Consider the following 22,833-nt stretch of genomic DNA (forward strand, 5'->3'; position numbering starts at 1 on the left):
ATGAATTAGAAAGGCGCACACCTGTCTATATAAGGTCCTACAGTTGACAGTGCATGTCAGAGCAAAAACCAAGCCATGAGGTCGAAGGAATTATCCATCAAGCTCCAAGACAGGATTGTGTCGAGGCATAGATCTGGGGAAGCATACCAAAACATTTCAGCAGCATTGAAGGTCCCCAAAAACACAGTGGACTCCATCATTCTTAAATGGATGATGTTTGGAACCACCAAGACTCTTCCTAGAGCTGGCCACCTGGCCAAACTGAGCAATCGGGGGAGAAAGGTCAGGGAGGTGACCAAGAACCTGACAGAGCTCCAGAGTTACTCTGTGGAGATGGGAGAACCTTCCAGAAGGACAACCATCTCTGCAGCACTCCATCAATCAGGTCTTTATGGGTAGAGTGGCCAGACGGAAGCCACTCCTCAGTAAAAGGCACATGACAGCCTGCTTGGAGTTTGCCAAAAGGTACCTAAAGGATTCTTAAACCATGAGAAACAAGATTCTCTGGTCTGATGAAACCAATATTGAACTCTTTGGCCTGAATGCCAAGTGTCACTTCTGGAGGAAACCTGGCACCATCCCTATGGTGAAGCATGGTGGTGGCAGCATCATTTTATGGAGATGTTTTTCAGCAACAGGGACTGGGAGACTAGTCAGAATCGAGGGAAAGATTAACAGGGCAAAGTACAGAGAGATCCTTGATGAAAACCTCTCCAGAGCACTCAGGACCTCAGATTGGGGCGAAGGTTCACCTTCCAACAGGACAACAACACTAAGCAAACAGCCAAGACAACGCAGGCGTGGCTTCGGGACAAGTCTCTGAATGTCCTTGAGTGGCCCAGCCAGAGCCTGAACTTGAACCCGATCGAACATCTCTGGAGACCTGAAAATAGCTGTGCAGCGACGCTACACATCCAACCAGACAGAGTTTGAGAGGATCTGCAGAGAAGAATGGTAGAAACTCTCCAAAGCAGGTGTGCCAAGCTTGTAGCGTCATACCCAAGAATACTCAAGGCTGTAATCGCTGCCAAAGGTGCTTCAACAAAGTACTGAGTAAAGGGTCTGAATACTTATGTAAATGTGATATCAGTTTTTTATTTGTAATAACCTGTTTTTGCTTTGTCATTATGGGTATTGTGTGGATATTGATGAGGGGGGAAAACTATTTAATCCATTTTAGAAAAAGGCTGTTACGTAATCAAATATGGAAAAAGTCAAGGCATCTGAATACTTTCTGAATGCACTGTACATAAATATTGTACATAAATAGGTACAGATTCCATTGTTGAACGTTATTGGTTGACACGTGGACAGATCACTGTTCATGCTGTAAGACACAGGTGTTTTGGGACTTCCTTCCCTGATACAAAAATAATACGATTTTTAACTACAGCTTGAGTTAAAACTGGTCCTACTTTATTTGGACATAACTGTTAATATTTATAATGGAATACAATTACGAAACGTGTAATTTTATAGCTACAAATGTTGTTCTAAATGGTAACACTTCACTGACTATAGGTAATAGGAAACTCCTCTTACTTCGTTTCATCCGAGCACATGTTATCAGTTACTTGGGTTGGCAGCAATGTATCCGTTTCCCCTGGCACAGAACCTCTATTTTCTTTATCTCTATCTCTTGGCAAATCAATTGCTTGGTAATCAGGATTGGCAGCCATTTTATGATGCTATGATACAAAGTACAACAATGGGCACAAACACAAACAAGACTAAAAAGGCTCAATTAATAAAATGCGTAATCTAGGCGCAGTATGTCGTTTTTTGGGCGACGCAACCAAATTCACATAGAAATGTGAGTTGTAGATCTGTCACTCTCAGTGAAAGCATGTCTGAGAAGCGATAGATGCATTATATGTACGGCCGTTTCTATGCTTCCCGTTCTTAAATTTCATTTTTGGGTCTTTTAACTTTCGGTTTTGTACATTTGCTTCAAACAGCTGAAAAATACTATATTTTGGGTTATTGAAAATATGTTTCACAGCATTTAATAATGGCACAATGGATAGCTTGTTTTGTCACATAAACTGAAATAAGAGAAGAACCATTAGAATGTTATCAACCAGAGCAATTTCTACATAGCTACCTATGACAAGTTTATAGTATTTGTCAATGTCTTTGTTCATACCTTTTCTAGTTTAAATACTAAGACAATTATTCTAGAGTGATTGCAATTTGATTCAACAACTTTATACAGTACAATTAGGGTGTGCTTTGGTGATAAAATTTCACTTATATTATAAAATAGATTTTACAAAGACAAATATGTTTATTCACTTTCTCTAACATATCAAAGGATTTTACTTTTTGTGGTAGTCATTTTCAAAGTTGTTTCCGCGGGTTGCAAAAAGCAAAATTAGCATGACACGAGCTGAATTCAATATAAAAGGCTTTGAAAATAAAAAGCTTGGTATAAGCTGTGTTTTGACATTTAACAGAGCTTGTGAGAAATCTTTTAAAAATAACAGGAATTTCAAATGAATATGAAAAGTGTATACAAAAATATGAAAATACTACATGTCACGTCTCAAAATCGATATCCATTTTACCTCTATATTATGTCCTGCTGATAAGAGAAGAAAAATGACGAGTTCAATGTGAAAGTGAGCCTGTCAGGTAAAAAAAAAAGTATGTCCCTCTCAATCTCGTCTTCTTCTTCTTTAGTATCATAGCGTTTGCACATTTTGTTTGTGAATGCGGCCAACTACTGTTCAGAGTGTGTTCAATCATGTTACATTTTGTGTTACAAATTAAAAAAGGAAATAAAATAAAATATTGCACCAACAACTAACCCTACACATATATACCACTATTTCATTAAAAAAAAAAAAAAAAAAACACCAATCCATTCCACTACTTTGACCCTATATGCTAATGCACCATGCCACCAGGCTGGGAGGACAGGCCACCACCACTAAACACACCCTGCAACTATTCTGAAGCTCTACCCAAATACTTCTCTGCAGCTGCCACCACAACATCTATTTTCTGTGATTGGCGTTCCATTTCTGCGGTGCAGTTGATAACCACTGCTATGGACGCTAAGAAGCCAACCTTCTTTTATGACAAATTATGACAATTTTACGGAGGACGTCCTCCAACCTATCAGAGCTCTTGAAGCATGAACTAACATGTTGTCCACCCAAGGATCAGATTGTTAATCTGATACTGGAAGCATAAGCTACAGCTAGCTAGCACTGCAGTGCATAAAATGTGTAGTTTAGTAGTTAGTAGTTAACTCAAAGAGAGAGAAAGACAATAGTTGAACAGTTTTGAATAAATAAATTTCTTCAAAAATGAAAGATAATCATGAGAGTGAGGGAGAGAGAGAGCTAACTATATTTCATAGTATTTTTTCCACATTCACTTACTTAGCTAGCTAGCTAACAGAGAGGGACGCTATGCTAGCTAGCTGGCTATGGCTATCCAACACTGGAACTCCTCAAGGTAAGCTTTTGGTTTTATACATTTATTGCCACCTGGGCCCGCCGGTGTAACTGCTAAACTGCTTGCTGACTGTACACTATACTACATGATTGTAGCGGGTTTACTAATGCATTAGTTCTATTAACTATGTTGACTATGACGTTAGATAATATGGTGACAATGATGTAGGCTGTGTATCGGTTAGCGGTTATGATTTGAAGGTTTGTCACGACTTCCGCCGAAGTCGGCTCCTCTCCTTGTTCGGGCAGCTTTTGGCCATCGCCGCTCTATTTTTCATATGTCCATTTGTTTTGTCTTGTTCCATACACACCTGGTTTTCATTCCCCAATCAATCTACATGTATTTAGTCCTCTGTTCCCCATCATGTCTTTGTGTGTAATTGTTCATTGTTAATGGTGTATGTTTACGCGCGATACTTTTATAGTTTATGTTCCGTGGTTTTGGGCACTTATGTAATTTTTTTGATCCTATTGTTGAACGGAATAAAAGTGCGCCTGTTTACTCTACTCTGCTCTCCTGCACCTGACTTCGCCTCCCTTACACAGCCTTAACAGTTTGGCTTGGAAAGTTTTTTTCACCTGGTCCCAGACAGCTGATGTGTTGTGCACTGAAGTCCGCAAGCGAAGGGCTAAGGTGCGAAAGGAGGAAAGCGCATAGATCCGAGAAGGAATTACATTGAGCAAAGTGATCATGCTGTTTGTATGTGGCTGCTATGAAAATGAACTGTGTTTGCATGTGATCAAGGGTGTATTCATTCTGCCGATTCTGTTGAAAAACGTTTCTTAAACGGAAGCAAACAAAACGGGGATAAACATACCTGAATTTGTCCAATAGAAACGCTCTTTTGCAACTGATGGACTAATGATTACATCCTTGATCAGCTAGATGCAGGCAGGATTGTGCAAGGCGTAATTGAATGTGTCACTGTCTGTCACTTTGATTACTAAAAATTATCTCGACCTGTTGTTGTAACAACCTCATGATGGGTATAGGGAAGATTTGAGTGTCATGTAGTAGCCTAAACCTATACATGTTCCAATGAGTTGGGTGAGTGGAATATGAATGACAGCCATCCAATATACCCTAATAGAAAACAGGGACTAAAGAGAACAGGAGTACGGAAAAACACGCTGGTAGCCTTGATGAGACAAGATGAACTGGCAACCGACAAACAGACAAATATTATGCAACACAGAGAGAATAAATATATATTTTTAATGGGTACATTTTTTGGGGAAGCCTGGCTTCCCTTGGCGTCCATGAATACACGCCACTGTTCTGTAGACACACTGGACAGGACATGTCAGTGTAATACTGTGGCCTGGGCTTGGCAGGGGTTTCCTGCTCTGACTGATGGGGCTCCCGCAAACAGCAAGGACATTCTCCTGGTGTGTATTCATTACGGAAACTGTTTACCATTTGAGAACCAAATGGAAGCAAACGGAACAAAATGGGGAGGAACCTACCTGAATTTGTCCAATATAAACTCTAGTTTGTGTTTTCCATTTGGAGTAAACCATTTCTGTTGCAAAACATTTTGCAAGAGAATTGGCGTAGTGATTACACCCCTGGTTCTCTGGGTGAATGTTTTGTTGATCATCTCTGCAGAGCAGTGTTAAGTCCAATAAAAGACGTGACACTCAGAATTTCCACAATCAAGACTGGGTTAATGACCCCTACTGTGATTGAATCTTCATCTTGTAGTAAATAGTCCACATCCTCACACTGGTTTTAATCCATTACACCCACTCATATCATGCACAACATATTCATTGGAATTATGATAGAGAGAATGACAGAGATTTGGAAATCAAAGAACCCTTCCACAGTCATGCAAAATGGGCTGCAGAATTCAGGAGGGGGTTTATCCCTGCGTAACCTGCAGGAGATAAAAGAAAGCCCAGTTTAATGAATGTCAGTCTTTCCACTTCAGTTTAACATTGATCCTAATAAATATATTTTTAATATCAATTGAATTAAATCATTTATGATTGTGTAATATTATTTAAATCTTGTGTTGAAACGTATAGACAGTGGGGAAACTGTGCAGGTTACAAGAGTGCAACTGTTTTGATTCTGGGATGATGGGGAAAGCAAAATAATGAACAACATTACACTTCATAATGGTGGGAGCAAGTTTGGCAGCCAAATATAACAATTTTCATGTCAATATCACGGCTCATAACTTACATACTCTGATACAGTTGAAAAGGAGGCAAGGAGATATGATGCAAGGAATCGAAGAAAGATGAATTGAGATTGTATGTCCTCTCTCCCTCTGTTCTGTTCCAATTACCTCTCCCTTCCCCTTCCTTAACTGGTGTTGAGGTAATGCAGGGTTCTGCATTCTCCTCCCCGGCGACTGTGAATAAAATGAGAATATAAATGTGGGAAACATGGATGATTATGCACATAGTAAATACATCTAGCTTGTCCAGCTAAATACAATCAATGCATAGATCACACCTAACCCATTCATAGACGCTAACTTCCTTTGGCGCCTATTGATGATAGTATCTTCTGGCCGAGGGAGTTTTGTTAAGCCTCGTTCTGAACGTTAAAACGCATACGATTTTGAAAGCATATCTTTCATGTCAGCGAGAAATAATAGACATTTAAAAAGAAATGACTACACACCTTATATAGGGTTAGTTTTCCAGATCTCCATGTTACAGCGCTTGTTTACGGAAGACAGATGGAGGACCGAGACCGCCACCTGGGATAATTAGTATCTAGCGTGTAAACTTAACTTGGGAGGAAGTGTAGTTCAACTGAAGGCACACACAATGTATGGATGTGTGCAAAACTGCTACAGTAAATGTCCTTTTTTTATTTGAAAGATTCTTTCTCGCTGATATGAAAGCTAAGGGGCATATGTTTCGAAACCCGTTTTGCAAGCGACGATTATGGATGTTTCTAAACATTAAAATGCGCCGATGTTGTTGCCAGCACGTAGAAATGTCAAATAGAGAAATATATGGTAATTTGTAAAGTTGCTGCATATATGCTATTTGTATTGATTGGATATATGCCTACAATAGAACTACTGTAGCCTACAGTGCGTTGTATTCATTTTTTGTTTTATTATGAATTTTGTAGTTGAGGAAGAGCTGCAAGTTAGCATTTCACTGTACTGTTACATTTGCTCTATTCATGTGCATGTGAATTTGATTTGATGTATTATAAGTTATTGAAATATCTACATGTTATGATATTTAGCAGATTGCATGTTTATGTATATTTCTATGTAAATATGCAATTGTTAGTCTACGTATTCAGAAATATATGTTATGGGTCTGAATGAAACCTTTAATTTTCTGTTGGCCTATCCAAAGTAAAGATATGTCTGAACATAATAATGGCACTGTAATAAACAAGCCCTTATGTAAAAGGGTCATGTGTCTCAGCATTTTTGGCCACAGAAGCACACCAGAGCTACTGTGGTCAGGAGTCAGACTCAGGACCTCATTTAAAGGTTTCTGTCTCATCCCTCTATCGTCATACCAAATCCTCTCTGGTTGTTTCACCTCCACAGAGAAGCAAAACACAGACAGACTGACAGACAGACGGACAGCCAATCAACCAACCATCCAACCAACAAGCCAGACGACAGACGGACAGCCAACCAACCATCCAACCAACAAGCCAGACTGACAGACCAGCAAGATGCCTGCAGAGAAGGTAGCAGAACCGGTGAAGACCAACGGTGTGACAAATGAAAGGGAAGATCATCACTGAATTAGAGGATGATGAGGACAATCTCAGGTACTGAGGAGTAGTAGCCTATTGATTAGGATTGTCTATCACCCATTCTAATCTATTCAATGTCAAATGATGGATCATGATTCAGGGTTATTGGTGAGGTGGTCAGGGAAAACTTGGGGCCCTAATAACAACAATTAGAAATGATAAGAATGATGGAGGGACTGTTTTCATTAGCCTGGTCCCAGATCTTTTGCGCTCTTGACAATTCGTTCTCAAGTTTGGTATGATAATGAGTAACAAGGAGTTGGCATGATGATGAGTAATAAGGAGTTGGCATGATGATGAGTAACAAGGAGTTGGCATGATGATGAGTAACAAGGAGTTGGCATGATGATGAGTAACAAGGAGTTTTTCATGATGATGAGTAATAAGGAGTTGGCATGATGATGAGTAACAAGGAGTTGGCATGATGATGAGTAACAAGGAGTTGGCATGATGATGAGTAACAAGGAGTTGGCATGATGATGAGTAATAAGGAGTTGGCATGATGATGAGTAACAAGGAGTTGGCATGATGATGAGTAACAAGGAGTTGGCATGATGATGAGTAATAAGGAGTTGGCATGATGATGAGTAACAAGGAGTTGGCATGATGATGAGTAATAAGGAGTTGGCATGATGATGAGTAACAAGGAGTTGGTATGATGATGAGTAACAAGGAGTTTGCATGATGATGAGTAACAAGGAGTTGGCATGATGATGAGTAACAAGGAGTTGGCATGATGATGAGTAACAAGGAGTTGGCATGATGATGAGTAACAAGGAATTGGCATGATGATGAGTAACAAGGAGTTGGTATGATGAGGAGTAACAAGGAGTTTGCATGATGATGAGTAACAAGGAGTTGGCATGATGATGAGTAACAAGGAGTTGGCATGATGATGAGTAACAAGGAGTTGGCATGATGATGAGTAACAAGGAATTGGCATGATGATGAGTAATAAGGAGTTGGCATGATGATGAGTAATAAGGAGTTGGCATGATGATGAGTAACAAGGAGTTGGCATGATGATGAGTAATAAGGAGTTTGCATGATGATGAGTAATAAGGAGTTGGCATGATGATGAGTAACAAGGAGTTGGCATGATGATGAGTAATAAGGAGTTGGCATGATGATGAGTAACAAGGAGTTGGCATGATGGTGAGTAACAAGGAGTTGGCATGATGATGAGTAACAAGGAGTTGGTATGATGATGAGTAACAAGGAGTTTGCATGATGATGAGTAACAAGGAGTTGGCATGATGATGAGTAACAAGGAGTTGGCATGATGATGAGTAACAAGGAGTTGGCATGATGATGAGTAACAAGGAATTGGCATGATGATGAGTAATAAGGAGTTGGCATGATGATGAGTAATAAGGAGTTGGCATGATGATGAGTAATAAGGAGTTGGCATGATGATGAGTAACAAGGAGTTGGCATGATGATGAGTAACAAGGAGTTGGCATGATGATGAGTAATAAGGAGTTGGCATGATGATGAGTAATAAGGAGTTGGCATGATGATGAGTAACAAGGAGTTGGCATGATGATGAGTAATAAGGAGTTGCCATGATGATGAGTAATAAGGAGTATATAAACATAGGCTATGTTTGCATGCCCTTATCAGTTAATAGTTTTCACTAGTTTTTTATCTGTCGTCCATCACCAATCTGTATAGTGATATAGGACTTCATTATTTTATGACCAAGAGTGTCAGCTTGCATGTCTTTACCTGTGAATGATTTCACCTTTTTTACTATGTGTCTGTCTGTTGTTCCTCCATCTGTTCTTCACCTCCCCAGTCCAGATGACCTGTCAGAGTTGCTAGCGGAGGGAACCAAGGAGTCACACGACAGAGCAGAGAACTGCCAGTTTGTCAAAGACTTCCTCAGGGGATGCATCCAAAGAGAACTGTTTAAGGTCAGTCTGGAGGGCTGGTCAAGAATGGGTTAACTGACAGGCCCAGACAAACCATGTTACACATTGACCCCTGCTCAAATTCATTTAAACTGTTCATTTATTCAGTCAAATGGTTGAGTTGGATTAGAACGTTTCATTCAAATTAGAGGTTGACCGATTATGATTTTTCAACGCCGATACCGATTATTGGAGGACCAACAAAAGCCGATACCGATTAAACGGACGTTTTTTTACATTTATTTATTTGTAACAATGACAATTACAACAATACTGAATGAACACTTATTTTAACTTAATATAATACATAAATACTATCAATTTAGCCTCAAATAAATAATGAAACATGTTCAATTTGGTTTAAATAATGCAAAAACAAAGTGTTGGAGAAGAAAGTAAAAGTGCAATATGTGCTATGTAAAAAAGCTAACGTTTAAGTTCCTTGCTCAGAACATGAGAACATATGAAAGCTGGTGGTTCCTTTTAACATGAGTCTTCAATATTCCCAGGTAAGAAGTTTTAGGTTGTAGTTATAATAGGAATTATAGGACTATTTCTCTCTATACGATTTGTATTTCATATACCTTTGACTATTGGATGTTCTTATAGGCACTTTAGTATTGCCAGTGTAACAGTATAGCTTCCGTCCTCGCTCCTACCTGGGCTCAAACCAGGAACACATTGACAACAGCCACCCTCGAAGCAGCGTTACCCATGTAGAGCAAGGGGAACAACCACTCCCAAGTCTCAGAGCGAATGACGTTTGAAACGCTATTAGCGCGCACCCGCTAACTAGCTAGCCATTTCACATCGGTTACACCAGCCTAATCTCGGGGGTTGATAGGCTTGAAGTCATAAACAGCGCAATGCTTGAAGAATTGCGAAGAGCAGCTGGCAAACGCACGAAGGTGCTGTTTGAATGAATGCTTACGAGCCTGCTGCTGCCTACCATCGCTCAGTCAGACTGCTCTATCAAATATCAAATCATAGACTTAATTATAACATAATAACACACAGAAATACGAGTCTTTGGTCATTAATATGGTTGAATCCGGAAACTATCATTTACAAAACGAAACGTTTATTATTTCAGTGAAATACGGAACCGTTCCGTATTTTATCTAACGGGTGGCATCCCTACGTCTAAATATTCCTGTTACATTGCACAACCTTCAATGTTATGTCATAATTATGTACAATTCTGGCAAATTAATTACGGCCTTTGTTAGGAATAAATGCACTACACACAGTTTGCAATGAGCCAGGCGGCCCAAACTGCTGTATATACCCTGACTCCTTGCACGGAACGCAAGAGAAGTGACACATTCATGTTAGCAGGCAATATTAACTAAATATGCAGGTTTAAAAATATTTACTTGTGTATTGATTTTAAAGAAAGGCATTGATGTTTATGGTTAAGTACATTGGTGCAACGACAGTGCTTTTTTCGCAAATTCGCTTGTTATTAAATCATCACCCGTTTGTCGAAATTAACAGGCACCGCATAGATTATATGCAACGCAGGACACGTTAGATAAACTAGTAATATCATCAACCATGTGTAGTTAACTAGTGATTATGTTAAGATTGATAGTTTTTTATAAGATAAGTTTAATGCTAGCTAGCAACTTACCTTGGCTTCTTGCTGCCCTCGCGTAACAGGTAGTCAGCCTGCCATGCAGGCTCCTCGTGGAGTGCAATGTAAGGCAGGTGGTTAGAGCGTTGGACTAGTAACCGGAAGGTTGCAAAAACGAATCCCTGAGGTGACAAGGTAAAAATCTGTTGTTCTGCCCCTGAACAATGCAGTTATTCCGATTAATCGGTCGACCTCTAATTGAAATAGTGCTACAGTATGTGTAATATTCACATATTTCACTTTACTGCCTTAGTCAGTTCTATTCAATAATATACTGGAACTGAACTGAATATGACCTGCATTTCTGTCTTCCTGTGAGTTAATATTTCACCTCTGTCTCTCTCCTACTTGCTCTATCTCCCTCTCTCTCTTTCTGTCTCTCTCTCTCTCTCTCCCTCTTCCCCTCCACTCCTCCCTCCCTCCAGCGGGGCACAGTGGCGCTCTACTTTGTCTATACTGCCATGGAGGAGGAGATAGAGAGGAACAGGGACCACCCCCATTTTGCCCCCATCTACTTCCCCACTGAGCTGCACCGACGTGAGGCTCTGGCCCAAGACCTGTAGTACTTCTATGGAGAAGACTGGGAGAACCAGGTACAGCCAGAAGAGGACGGGCCCGGGTCACCCCTCTGAGCCGGGTTCCTATCTGGTGCCTGGTTCACACTATAGGGCTGACCCAGACCGCACTGTGCTGGTAGTGCACAGTTACCGTAACTATGGTGGACGCGTAACCAGGCCAACCCAGTACAGCTTAGCTCAGCTTGGCTTGGTTTGGCCTTATAGTGTGAATCAGTCATCGGTTTCTTCCTTCTAAGGAGTTTATTTCTAGTCAATGTGCTTCTGCTTTTGCTTGCTCTTTGGGGTCTAGGCTGGGTAACTGATTTGATTGATTGATTAAGTGAATGATTGATTGAACCAGGTCACCTGCTCCCTGGGCACCCAGCCATATGTAGACCGCATCCACGAAGTGGGACGTGAAGACCCGGTCCTGCTGGTGGCCCACTCCTACACCCGCTACATGGGTGACCTCTCTGGGGGTCAGATCCTTAAGAAGGTACATAAAAGGGTTTATTTCACACTTATATTGATACAACTGCCACAATGATGCACTTTGGCAGTTTACAACACAGAAACTGAATTGTACTCCACAATAACGTTTATATGACATTGTATTAGCTTTGAGAGGTTTATACTCAACAAAAAGTGATTTCAGTTCATCTTTAAAATAATAAAAACATTTTAACAAACATATCAGTGTCAGCATTTTCTAATTGATTTGAATTAATTTATTCAAATTAACCCTATTCTAATGAAGGTAGCACAGCGGGTGCTGAAGCTGCCCTCTAGTGGCGAGGGGCTGCACTTCTACCAGTTTGAGGGCATCCACAGCACCAAGGCCTTTAAACAGCTGTACAGGAGCAGGATGAACGAGCTGGAGATGGACCAGGAGACCAAGGAGAGGATCATAGCTGAGTCTAACCTGGCCTTCAAGTTCAACATGGAGGTAAGATATTATTGATCAGGGTGGTTTTCATTAACCTCGTTCGACCATCCTGATCTCGCGAGCTTACATTCTGTTTCGCTCCACGTGGTTTATTCAGGATGGTGGATCAGGCTGTGATTTCACGATGCTAGTAGTGGTCTACCACACATAGGATACCTATCATATGTCAGTACTAACAGCTGTCTTGTGGTTAGCGTAACAGCTGTTTTCAGCACTGATATGAAGCCATTACACTTGATAAGGGTAATATAAATTCTGTAAAAGGGTTTGGGAACATGGTTTGGCCTTTTAAACATCATACTCATTAAATGTTTGTAGGATTTTGTCGTAAGATGCTGATTTAATGCTGTTGGATACTTACCTGTCCCCAGGTGTTCACAGAGCTGGAGGAGGCAGGGAAGAGCATCAAAGAGGAGGTGTTGGACGCAGGGTTCCCAGGACATGGACGGAGACATTAACAAGTGCCCTTACTACGCTGCCAAAATGGGTAAGCTGCCTGCCTGAACTTCTCACACTTTAACATCTCCTTTTTCTGTGTTTGGCATCAATTAGACATGTCAAGTCATATGACAACACATTTGGTACTAACAGTAGTAACAGAATGAAGTCACAATGCAATCTTTCACTCAAGATAGTTTCTAGAAATTAGAACATGAATGACTGAATTATTATCCTTCTCTTTCTTCTCTTCCTGCTCTTCCTCCTCTCTCTCTCTAGTGGCCAGTGGCATCACTAACTTTGCCTGTCAGTTAGCCATGATGCTGCTGAGACATCCTGTTGGTCAGATGGTTCTGGCCAGCTGGGCGGCTGCTGTCGCCGGATTGGCTGCCTGGTACTTCCTGTGATCTATTACGGACTGATTCAGCCAATCATATGTTTAAAAGGCGGAAGACTCAACAAGGAAAAGGTGGACTTCTGGAGGAGGATGGCCAAGCTTTGTCCAGACTAATGAACTTGTTCCCTCCCTCAATCCTTTCATTCTTTATTTCTCTCACTCCCTTTGTTGCTGTGTTGATACCAGATAGTTGTTGTAGTAATGATGTTAATGTAACGTTGTAGGGTATGAACCCATCTTTAATTCATCTTTTCACTGCCTACATGCAGGTGATCTCCTTAGTAATGTCCTCTTCAGTACTTATCACCTGCACTATTCTGCTTATCAACACTGAATAGTTACATTGTTCAACTTTCATTTAGGGCTGTAAGTGTGTATTGAAACTATGCTGTACTTGCAGTACAGTGTATTTTAGGCATATACAGTTGAAGTCGGAAGTTTACATACACTTAGGTTGGAGTCATTAAAATTTGTTTTTCAACCACTCCACAAATTTCTTGTTAACAAACTATAGTTTTGGCAAGTCGGTTAGGACATCTTCTTTGTTCATGACACAAGTCATTTTTCCAGCAATTGTTTACAGACAGATTATTTCACTTATAATTCACTGTATCACAATTCCAGTGGGTCAGAAGTTTACATACACTAAGTTGATTGTGCCTTTAAACAGCTTGGAAAATTCCAGAAAATAATTCCATGGCTTTAGAAGCTTCTGATAGGCTAATTGACATCATTTGAGTCAATTGAAGGTGTACCTGTGGATGTATTTCAAGGCCTACCTTCAAGGCCTACCTTCAAACTCAGTGCCTCTGCTTGACATCATGGGAAAATCAAAAGAAATCAGCCAAGACCTCCGAAAAAAATTGTAGACCTCCACAAGTCTGGTTCGTCCTTGTGAGCAATTTTGAAATGCCTGAAGATACCACGTTCATCTGTACAAACAATAGTACGCAAGTATAAACACCATGGGACCACGCAGCCGTCATACCGCTCAGGAAGGGGACGCGTTCTGTCTCCTAGAGATGAACGTACTTTGGTGCGAAAAGTGCAAATCAATCCCAGAACAACAGCAAAGGACCTTGTGAAGATGCTGGAGGAAACAAGTACAAAAGTATCTATCCACAGTAAAACGAGTCCTATATCGCCATAACCGCTCAGCAAGGAAGAAACCACTGCTCCAAAACCGCCATAAAAAAGCCAGACTACGGTTTGCAACTGCACATGACGACAAAGATCATATTTTTTGGAGAAATGTCTGATGAAACAAAAATAGAACTTTTTGGCCATAATGACCGTCGTTATGTTTGGAGGAAAAAGGGGGATTCTTGCAAGCTGAAGAACACCATCCCAACCGTGAAGCACGGGGGTAGCAGCATCATGTTGTGGGGGTGCTCTGCTGCAGGAGGGACTGGTGCACTTCACAAAATAGATGGCATCATGAGGGAGGAAAATTATGTGGATATATTGAAGCAACATCTCAAGACATCAGTCAGGAAGTTAAAGCTTGGTTGCAAATGGGTCTTCCAAATGGACAATGACCCCAAGCATACTTCCAAAGTTGTGGCAAAATGGCTTAAGGACAACAAAGTCAAGGTATTCGAGTGGCCATCACAAAGCTCTGACCTCAATCCTATAGAAAATTTGTGGGCAGAACTGAAAAAGTGTGTGCGAGCAAGGAGGCCTTCACACCTGACTCAGTTACACCAGCTCTGTCAGGAGGAATGGGCCAAAATTCACCCAATTTATTGTGGGAAGCTTGTGGAAGGCTACCCAAAATGTTTGACCCCAAGTTAAACAATTTAAAGGCAATGCTACCAAATACTAATTGAGTGTATGTAAACTTCTGACCCACTAGGAATGTGATGAAAGAAATAAAAGCTGAAATAAATCATTCTCTCTACTATTATTCTGACATTTCACATTCTTAAAATAAAGTGGTGATCCTAACTGACCTAAAACAGGGAATCTTTACTAGGATTAAATGTCAGGATTGTGAAAAACTGAGTTTAGATGTATTTGGCTGAGGTGTATGTAAACTTCCAACTTCAACTGTATTTATGCTGTAAATGTTGCAAAGATTTTGATCTTGTAATTATGTAATTGCATTACAATATGTATATGTTTGGAAAAGCAGTATTTGAAAACCTGTCCGCTGTATGCAATGCTGATTTAAAAAAAACATGTTGACAAATGTGTTTTATCAACGCTTTTGTATTCCAAGAGATGTAATGGGAATGCTGCCTGTGTTAAACTGTAGACCAGAATGTAGTACGCATAGATGCTTTAGCCAGGAAGGTTCTGGGTCTAGAATGCTTTAATAAAGACAAGTCACAGTTACAGCTCAATGTTTTCATGCCATAATAATAATCCAACTGAATCATGTTAATCCAAGTTAATCTGTCGTTCCAATGTCTACCAACAGGTGGCATGTAATGCTTAAAGTTTGACATTTAGGAAAACTGGACATTTCAGGATGTAAGAATCTTGACCTCAGCAATGAATGAATACATGAAACGCACCCTCCCTCACCTGTCATAGACGTCCTCTTACAAAAATAAGTTAATCTAAAACCGACCTATTTTGATCCATCCGGTATCTGCAATTATTGCTGTCATGACCTCGACCCTTTAGTCTCCAGGAGAGCAGTCCAGTCAATGATAGTGGTGTGGTATACCGGACGATTCCGCACTGGCCCCCACCTCCACACCCGCTTCTCTAAATGGCTGTGGTTGAGCTATAAAAGGCTGTTGTGGAGTAAAGACGATGGCATACAGTCTTGTGGTTCCACCTGCATCACATTTTCACACTTCCACAGTGAGTGTTTCCGTTCCATTTTAAACTACTGCGCAGTCAAGCAGCATCATTTGATATGAATATTCTATTTTTAAGAGTATACTGTATGTGTGATAACCTAGAAAATATAAGTTTTTTCTATTGGTATTTATGTGCAGAGTGTCAAGAAAATATGAAAATCAACCTTTTTTTGCATTCTTCATTCTTGCTACAGCGGTAGCTGAGGAGCATGGCCTCCAGTATTCTAAACCGCCGTCTTGCATCCTCTCTGAGACCCAGCCTTGGGTTGTCTGCTTCAGGTAAGAGGAGAGAAACTTGTATATGACTTACCATAGTAGATCTAGCAAAATGGATGAATGCAACAACCATGTCTCTGTCACTAACAAATACAGTCATGGGTGGTACAATTTACTCGAAAGGCAAGGCACTCTGGGAAATATTTCAATAAGGCTTTACACGAAGCAGTGTGTTAATTTAACACTGTTCCTGTGTGGCTCAGTTGGTAGAGCATGTGTTTGCAACGCCAGGGTTGTGGGTTTGACTCCCATGGGGGACCAGTACGGGGAAAAAATGTATGAAATGTATGCACTCACTACTGTAAGTCGCTCTGGATAAGAGTGTCTGCTAAATGACTAAAATGTAAAAATGTATATGGGTCCACAGACTCCACACTTTCAGTGTTGATTTAACACTTTTTCTTTTTTTTTACACTGGAGAATTTGCTGTTTAGTGATAGGTAATGCTGGATTCTCACATGCTATTGATAGAAAAGATAGTACATATTCAACATTATGGTAATAACTAATAAGTTGAACACAATGACAATTGGAAGAAAGGAGATTGTGGAATGTCTTGTGAGTTTCTGAATGCATCGCTACATTATGTTGTATCTTAATTTGATCACCCTGTTGCAGGAGAACTTTCCTGCAATGCAGGACATTTTAAACGTGTGTATTTGAGGTTTAAAAAGGCTTCTGAAGTTTGTAATTTCCACTTTGAAAATGTCAGACTTGATTTTCGCTTATGAAAAATGCATCAAACCCTACAAAAATGTCTATGAATTATCCTGTTGCTGCAGGATTCATTTCCTGCAGTAGCATACTGGCTCATTCTGTCAGTCAAATAAGCATCAGGTCTTTGACCCATAATGGCCATTCAACTTGCCAGAACCAGACACAACTGGAAAACACAGTTGATCATTAACTTGTTCTCAACTTGCCTACCTGGTTAAATAAAGGTGAAATAAAAAAAATAAAAAAATAATTCCCACCTCTGCACTCCTCTTGATCCCACTCCTTCCAGATTAATATTTAGCTTCCTCGTGAGGTATTTGTGATTTGCCGTACTGTCTTGTGACTTCCCACTGATTGGATGTGTTTTTGGCGTTGGCACAAAACTTCATAACTCAAATAACCCATAGAATCTCGTTCACATTTTCCATAGGATACCGCCATCAACAAACAACAGCTAAAAGAGTTGAGGAAGTTGAGTTTGATGGTCCTTGTATGAAGACTGAGGTTCCAGGGCCCAGATCTAAGGTAATTCAATAGATCAACTCTCGACCATCCCACACCTAGGACCAGACATACTATGTTTATCACACTTTTTCTAAGGCAAGAAAAATGACACTATAAAAGACAGTTTTATGGGATTGTTTTTCATTCTCGTATGGAAAAAAACAAGTGCAAACTATGCAGTAGTGAAAATGCTTAGTAAATCTGTCCCTCACTGTAATGTGCCAACTGTCTAGCAGTATTGTTGTCTGTTAGTTTGGGTAGCAGGGATGGTAAGGGGAACAACATATTTTTTAACAATTTAAAACGGTCTATGAATGTTTGTGAAATATCTTGGCCAGGCCAAAGCTCTCAGGGATCAATCAATTACACATATGATAGAAGAAGCCATTCAAAGCACTTTAAATTCAGGACATGCTTGTTTCTTAAGTACTGGTAGTATCTGTTCATCTCTACTGTTGTTCTCCACAGATCCTAGCACAACAACTGGAGGCGATTCAGGTAAGAAATACACAAAACACACTCAGATTTATATGATATAATATGAATGAAATGTCATGTCACTGCTGAAGGACAAAAAGAGAGGCGGTGAAGAGAAATGTCCACATCGTGAAAAAAGTGTCTTATTCTCCTTGACGTCCTCTGTCCACAAGTTATATCATATCAGATTTGTACGATGAGTCATGTGTAACGGTACCAGTGAAGATAGCCTTTTCTCTGTCCCTCTTGAACATCTCTGTCCCTCTTGAACATCTCTGTCCCCCTCTACAGAGTGTTGTCCAGGTGAACTTCTTCTGTGACTATGAGGAGAGTAAAGGTAACTACCTGGTGGACGTGGATGGGAACCGCATGCTGGATGTCTACACCCAGATCGCATCCATACCCATAGGTGGGTATTCTATTCTATACGACCCAGAGTTGTTCCTGGTCAGGAAAAACTCTTGGACCACAAGGATGAGTCAAAGCACTGAAAGACCCAAAGACTTCAAATGTAAGTTTTTCTCTCTGTGATTTCCAGGATACAATCACCCGGCACTCACAAAAGTCATGACGGATCCGAAAAATATGGTAAGCATCAAAGTTGATGTTGAGAATTGAAAAACATTAGATTTGCCATTGATAATGTGTAACTGTTTTCTACAATCTGTGTCAGGGAACATTTGTCAACCGACCAGCTCTTGGGATGATGCCACCAGAGCAATTCTCTGAGAAGCTTGTCAACGGCCTGATGGCAGTAAGTTTGATATCAAATACACCTCGGAATATAACATCACAGCCTGTTTAACACTATTACTAACCATGCATACATTTTCTACACATATCAGGACACAGAGGACAACATTGGAAATATGTGTTCTATGATACTGTATTGTGTTATCCCCTGGACTTTGTACTTTTTTAACGGATTCAAACCCAAGAATAAATGGAATGAAATCAAATAACTCAAGTGCTGACATGACTGGTGCGCTTCCTCCCTTTGTCCACTAGGTGGCACCCAAGGGCTTCAGCCGGGTCCAGACCATGGCCTGTGGATCCTGCTCCAATGAGAACGCCTACAAAGCCATCTTCATCTGGTACAGAGTAAGGGCAGGACCATGGACAGTAACGCATTTATAAAGTCTATATTAAATATGGCCTGTATATATAGCAGGCTTTTACTCTATGTGTATCTTAGAACAAGATGAGAGGAACTCCGGAACCAACTCCAGAGGAAGTAAGAACTAGTGTCATCAACCAGGTAGGTAACTCACGCTCCCTCACAACTCTCCGGTTTGTAATTTTGTTATATAGGGCCAGCAGTTTCTCAGTCTGGTGTTCTCGTTCTTTTTCCAGGTTCCTGGCTGCCCTGACCTGACTCTTCTGTCCTTCATGGGCGGATTTCACGGAAGAACTCTGGGTAAGACTTTAATATGTACTTACATAGTAATTACTTAGGCTGATACAGTCTGACTAGGGTACTGAGTGGGTACACAAAGTACTTTCAACTGGGATGTAGGTCATTGCAATGCCAATACATGGGTTTTAGAGCCACATAATATCAAGTCTGAACTCAAGGCTCTCCTATTCTCCCAGGCTGTCTGGCCACCACTCACACCAAGGCCATCCAGAAGCTAGACGTGCCATCTTTTGACTGGCCCATCGCCCCCTTCCCCCAGCTGAGGTACCCTCTGGGCCAGTTCGAGAGGGAGAACGCACAGGAGGAGGCCCGCTGCCTGGAGGAGGTCTGAGTCGCTCCCTCTCTATACAGTATCTTCTTCCTAATCTGAGCATCCAACTGACTCGCATCCCTTATTCCTCTCATCAATCCATTCCCCTCATCCATCTAACTTTCATCCATCCCTTTTGACTCGTCCCTCATTCCTACTCATCTTCCAACTTTTTTCATCCATCCTTTCTTTCATTCTCCCCCCTGACCTTCATTCCTGCCTCTATTCCTCTCATCCCTCGTTTAATCCCTCCCATCTCAGGTGGAGGACCTGATAGTGAAGTGGAATCAGAAGGGTCGGCACGTGGCGGGGGTGGTGATCGAGCCAATCCAGGCAGAGGGAGGGGATAACCACGCCTCCTTCGACTTCTACAGGAAGCTCAGGGGAATCACCAAGAAGGTAGAGTAAGGATCCTTACTGGTTATAGACAGAGTACAGAGCATCTGGAGGGATATGAATCATGCTGACAATCTAACTGATTTGATTTGAATCTCTTGATTGTTAATGAAAATGATCAAATTAGTAGATATTGAGTAGAATTCCTTTAATTGAGGCTTGGTATAAACCACCTACCAAGGTGTGTTTTATCAAATACTTCTCTAAATACATTGATTGGTAAATAATATGAAGTTATCAAGGTACACTCATCTAGAAATCAGTACTTTACTGTGTAAGTACACTGTAAACAGTATTTTAATTACACAGGTCTTTAGTCATTTCAACCTACTGACCTTTGTGTGTCCGTCAGCATGGCTGTGCCTTCCTAGTGGATGAGGTGCAGACAGGGGGCGGGTCTACGGGGAAATTCTGGGCCCACGAGCACTGGGGATTGGACGACCCCGCTGACATCGTCTCCTTCAGCAAGAAGATGCTGACAGGAGGATACTACCAGAAAAATAGCTTTCAGCCTGACAAGGTAGTGTGTGTATGTGTGTGTGGGTGTATGTGTGGTACTTTTATATCAACCTTTTAACCTTATTTCCTTTTCTTTCTCTTCTCTGCTCTTCTCTCATCTCTCCTCTCTGCTTCTTCTCTCCTCTCCTTTGTTATTTTCTTCTCCAGCCGTTCAGGATCTTCAACACGTGGCTTGGAGACCACACTAAGAACCTGTTGCTGACCGAGGTCATAAAGGTCATCAAGACAGAGAACCTGCTGGACCAGGCCAAGAGGTCAGGCAAGGTCATCCTGGAGGGACTCTACAACCTACAGGTGAGTTAGGGTCAAAGGTCAGGAGTCACTGTTAGGGGAGTGACGAATGATCACTGTTTGATATTTACTGTGGTTGTGAGTAGAGGGAGAGTGGTCGTTTGTAGTGTGTGTGTGTGAGACATAGCATGCATCACCCCGCTCCTCTCTCTTCAAGGATAAGTACCCCCACCTGCTCAGTAGAGCGAGGGGCATTGGGACGTTCTGTGCCATCGATGTTAAGGATGAAGACACACGCAACAACCTCATCCTCAAGGCCAGGAATAAGGGTAAGACTCTTAGCATGTAGGATGTGATGAATCCTCTAGGCCAGGAATAAGGGTAAGACTCTTAGCATGTGGGATGTGATGAATCCTCCAGGCCAGGAATAAGGGTAAGACTCTTAGCATGTAGGATGTGATGAGTCCTCCAGGCCAGGAATAAGGGTAAGACTCTTAGCATGTGGGATGTGATGAGTCCTCTAGGCCAGGAATAAGAGTAAGACTCTTAGCATGTAGGATGTGATGAGTCCTCTAGGCCAGGAATAAGGGTAAGACTCTTAGCATGTGGGATGTGATGAGTCCTCTAGGCCAGGAATAAGGGTAAGACACTTAGCATGTAGGATGTGATAAACCTCTAGGCCAGGAATAGGAGTAAGACACTTAGCATGTAGGATGTGATGAATCCTCCAGGCCAGGAATAAGGGTAAGACACTTAGCATGTAGGATGTGATGAATCCTCTAGGCCAGGAATAAGGGTAAGACTCTTAGCATGTGGGATGTGATGAGTCCTCTAGGCCAGGAATAAGGGTAAGACTCTTAGCATGTGGGATGTGATGAGTCCTCTAGGCCAGGAATAAGGGTAAGACTCTTAGCATGTAGGATGTGATGAGTCCTCTAGGCCAGGAATAAGAGTAAGACTCTTAGCATGTAGGATGTGATGAATCCTCCAGGCCAGGAATAAGGGTAAGACACTTAGCATGTGGGATGTGATGAATCCTCTAGGCCAGGAATAAGGGTAAGACTCTTAGCATGTGGGATGTGATGAATCCTCTAGGCCAGGAATAAGGGTAAGACTCTTAGCATGTGGGATGTGATGAGTCCTCTAGGCTAGGAATAAGGGTAAGACTCTTAGCATGTAGGATGTGATGTGTCCTCCAGGCCAGGAATAAGGGTAAGACTCTTAGCATGTAGGATGTGATGAATAACCTAAAAGAATAAGACTATCAATTTAGCAAGATTATCAAATTATTCAAGGGCATGCAGGACAATATCCAGCATAATATTTACTAGCTTAGTATCTATAAGGTACTATCAAGTGAATCGTTGGCTCGTTAGTAAAGAATGAATACTATTTATGTTGTTGTTTTCTTGTTCCAGGTGTGGTTCTAGGGGGCTGTGGAACCCAGTCTATCCGGTTCCGACCAGCTCTGGTGTTCACGGAACACCATGCTCATCTCTTCCTGGATATCTTTAATGATGCTATCGCTGAGCTCAAGTAGAGTCTACACAGGAATCCAATGTGGCCCTGCTCAAACAGACCCATACACTGTCAATCTGCAGTAAAGAGGTCGACACTCCTCCAATCAATCAAATGTATTTACAAAGCCCTTTTTACATCGGCAGTTGTCACAAAGTGCTTTCACAGAAATCCAGCCTAAAACTCCAAAGAGCAAGCAATGCAGATGTAATAGCACGGTGGCTAGGAAAAACTCCCTAGAAAGGCAGGAACCTAGGAGGAAACCTAGAGAGGAACCAGGCTCTGAGGGGTGGCAAGTCCTCTTCTGGCTGTCCTGGGTGAAGATTAAGGGTATATGGCCATTAAGGGCAGATGGTTCTTCAAGATCTTAATCGACGACCATCAGGGTATACACTCCTGTATATTACTGTACATTATTTCACTCCAACGCTTTAAGAAAATTATTTCCATAATTGACTGTGAGCTGATTGATTGCAATGGACTTTCTAAAGGTCAAATAAATGTAGACATTTTCTGTATAGTGTTTTGTGTACTGTACCTTAAAATAAAAAAT

At 41.2% G+C, this 22,833-nt stretch overlaps 1 protein-coding gene and 1 pseudogene across 1 annotated transcript; both read left to right on the forward strand.

Moving 5' to 3' along the window:
• Positions 1–7,075: 7,075 nt before the first annotated feature.
• On the forward strand, positions 7,076–13,353 carry LOC115147391 (heme oxygenase 2-like; annotated as a pseudogene).
• A 2,524-nt stretch (positions 13,354–15,877) lies between these two features.
• LOC115147392 (4-aminobutyrate aminotransferase, mitochondrial-like) lies at positions 15,878–22,777 on the forward strand. Its single transcript, XM_029689621.1, has 16 exons — positions 15,878–15,916; positions 16,110–16,194; positions 17,339–17,433; positions 17,881–17,910; positions 18,181–18,298; positions 18,428–18,477; positions 18,563–18,643; positions 18,898–18,990; positions 19,085–19,147; positions 19,243–19,306; positions 19,483–19,631; positions 19,878–20,015; positions 20,365–20,532; positions 20,679–20,825; positions 20,980–21,091; positions 22,181–22,777. The coding sequence occupies exons 2-16, from the start codon at positions 16,125–16,127 to the stop codon at positions 22,300–22,302; spliced, it is 1,500 nt and encodes a 499-aa protein (XP_029545481.1). The 5' UTR covers positions 15,878–15,916; positions 16,110–16,124; the 3' UTR covers positions 22,303–22,777.
• The last annotated feature ends 56 nt before the right edge of the window (positions 22,778–22,833 follow it).

The sequence above is a fragment of the Salmo trutta genome, chromosome 14 (assembly GCF_901001165.1).
Source record: "Salmo trutta chromosome 14, fSalTru1.1, whole genome shotgun sequence".
NCBI classification, from domain to species: domain Eukaryota; kingdom Metazoa; phylum Chordata; class Actinopteri; order Salmoniformes; family Salmonidae; genus Salmo; species Salmo trutta.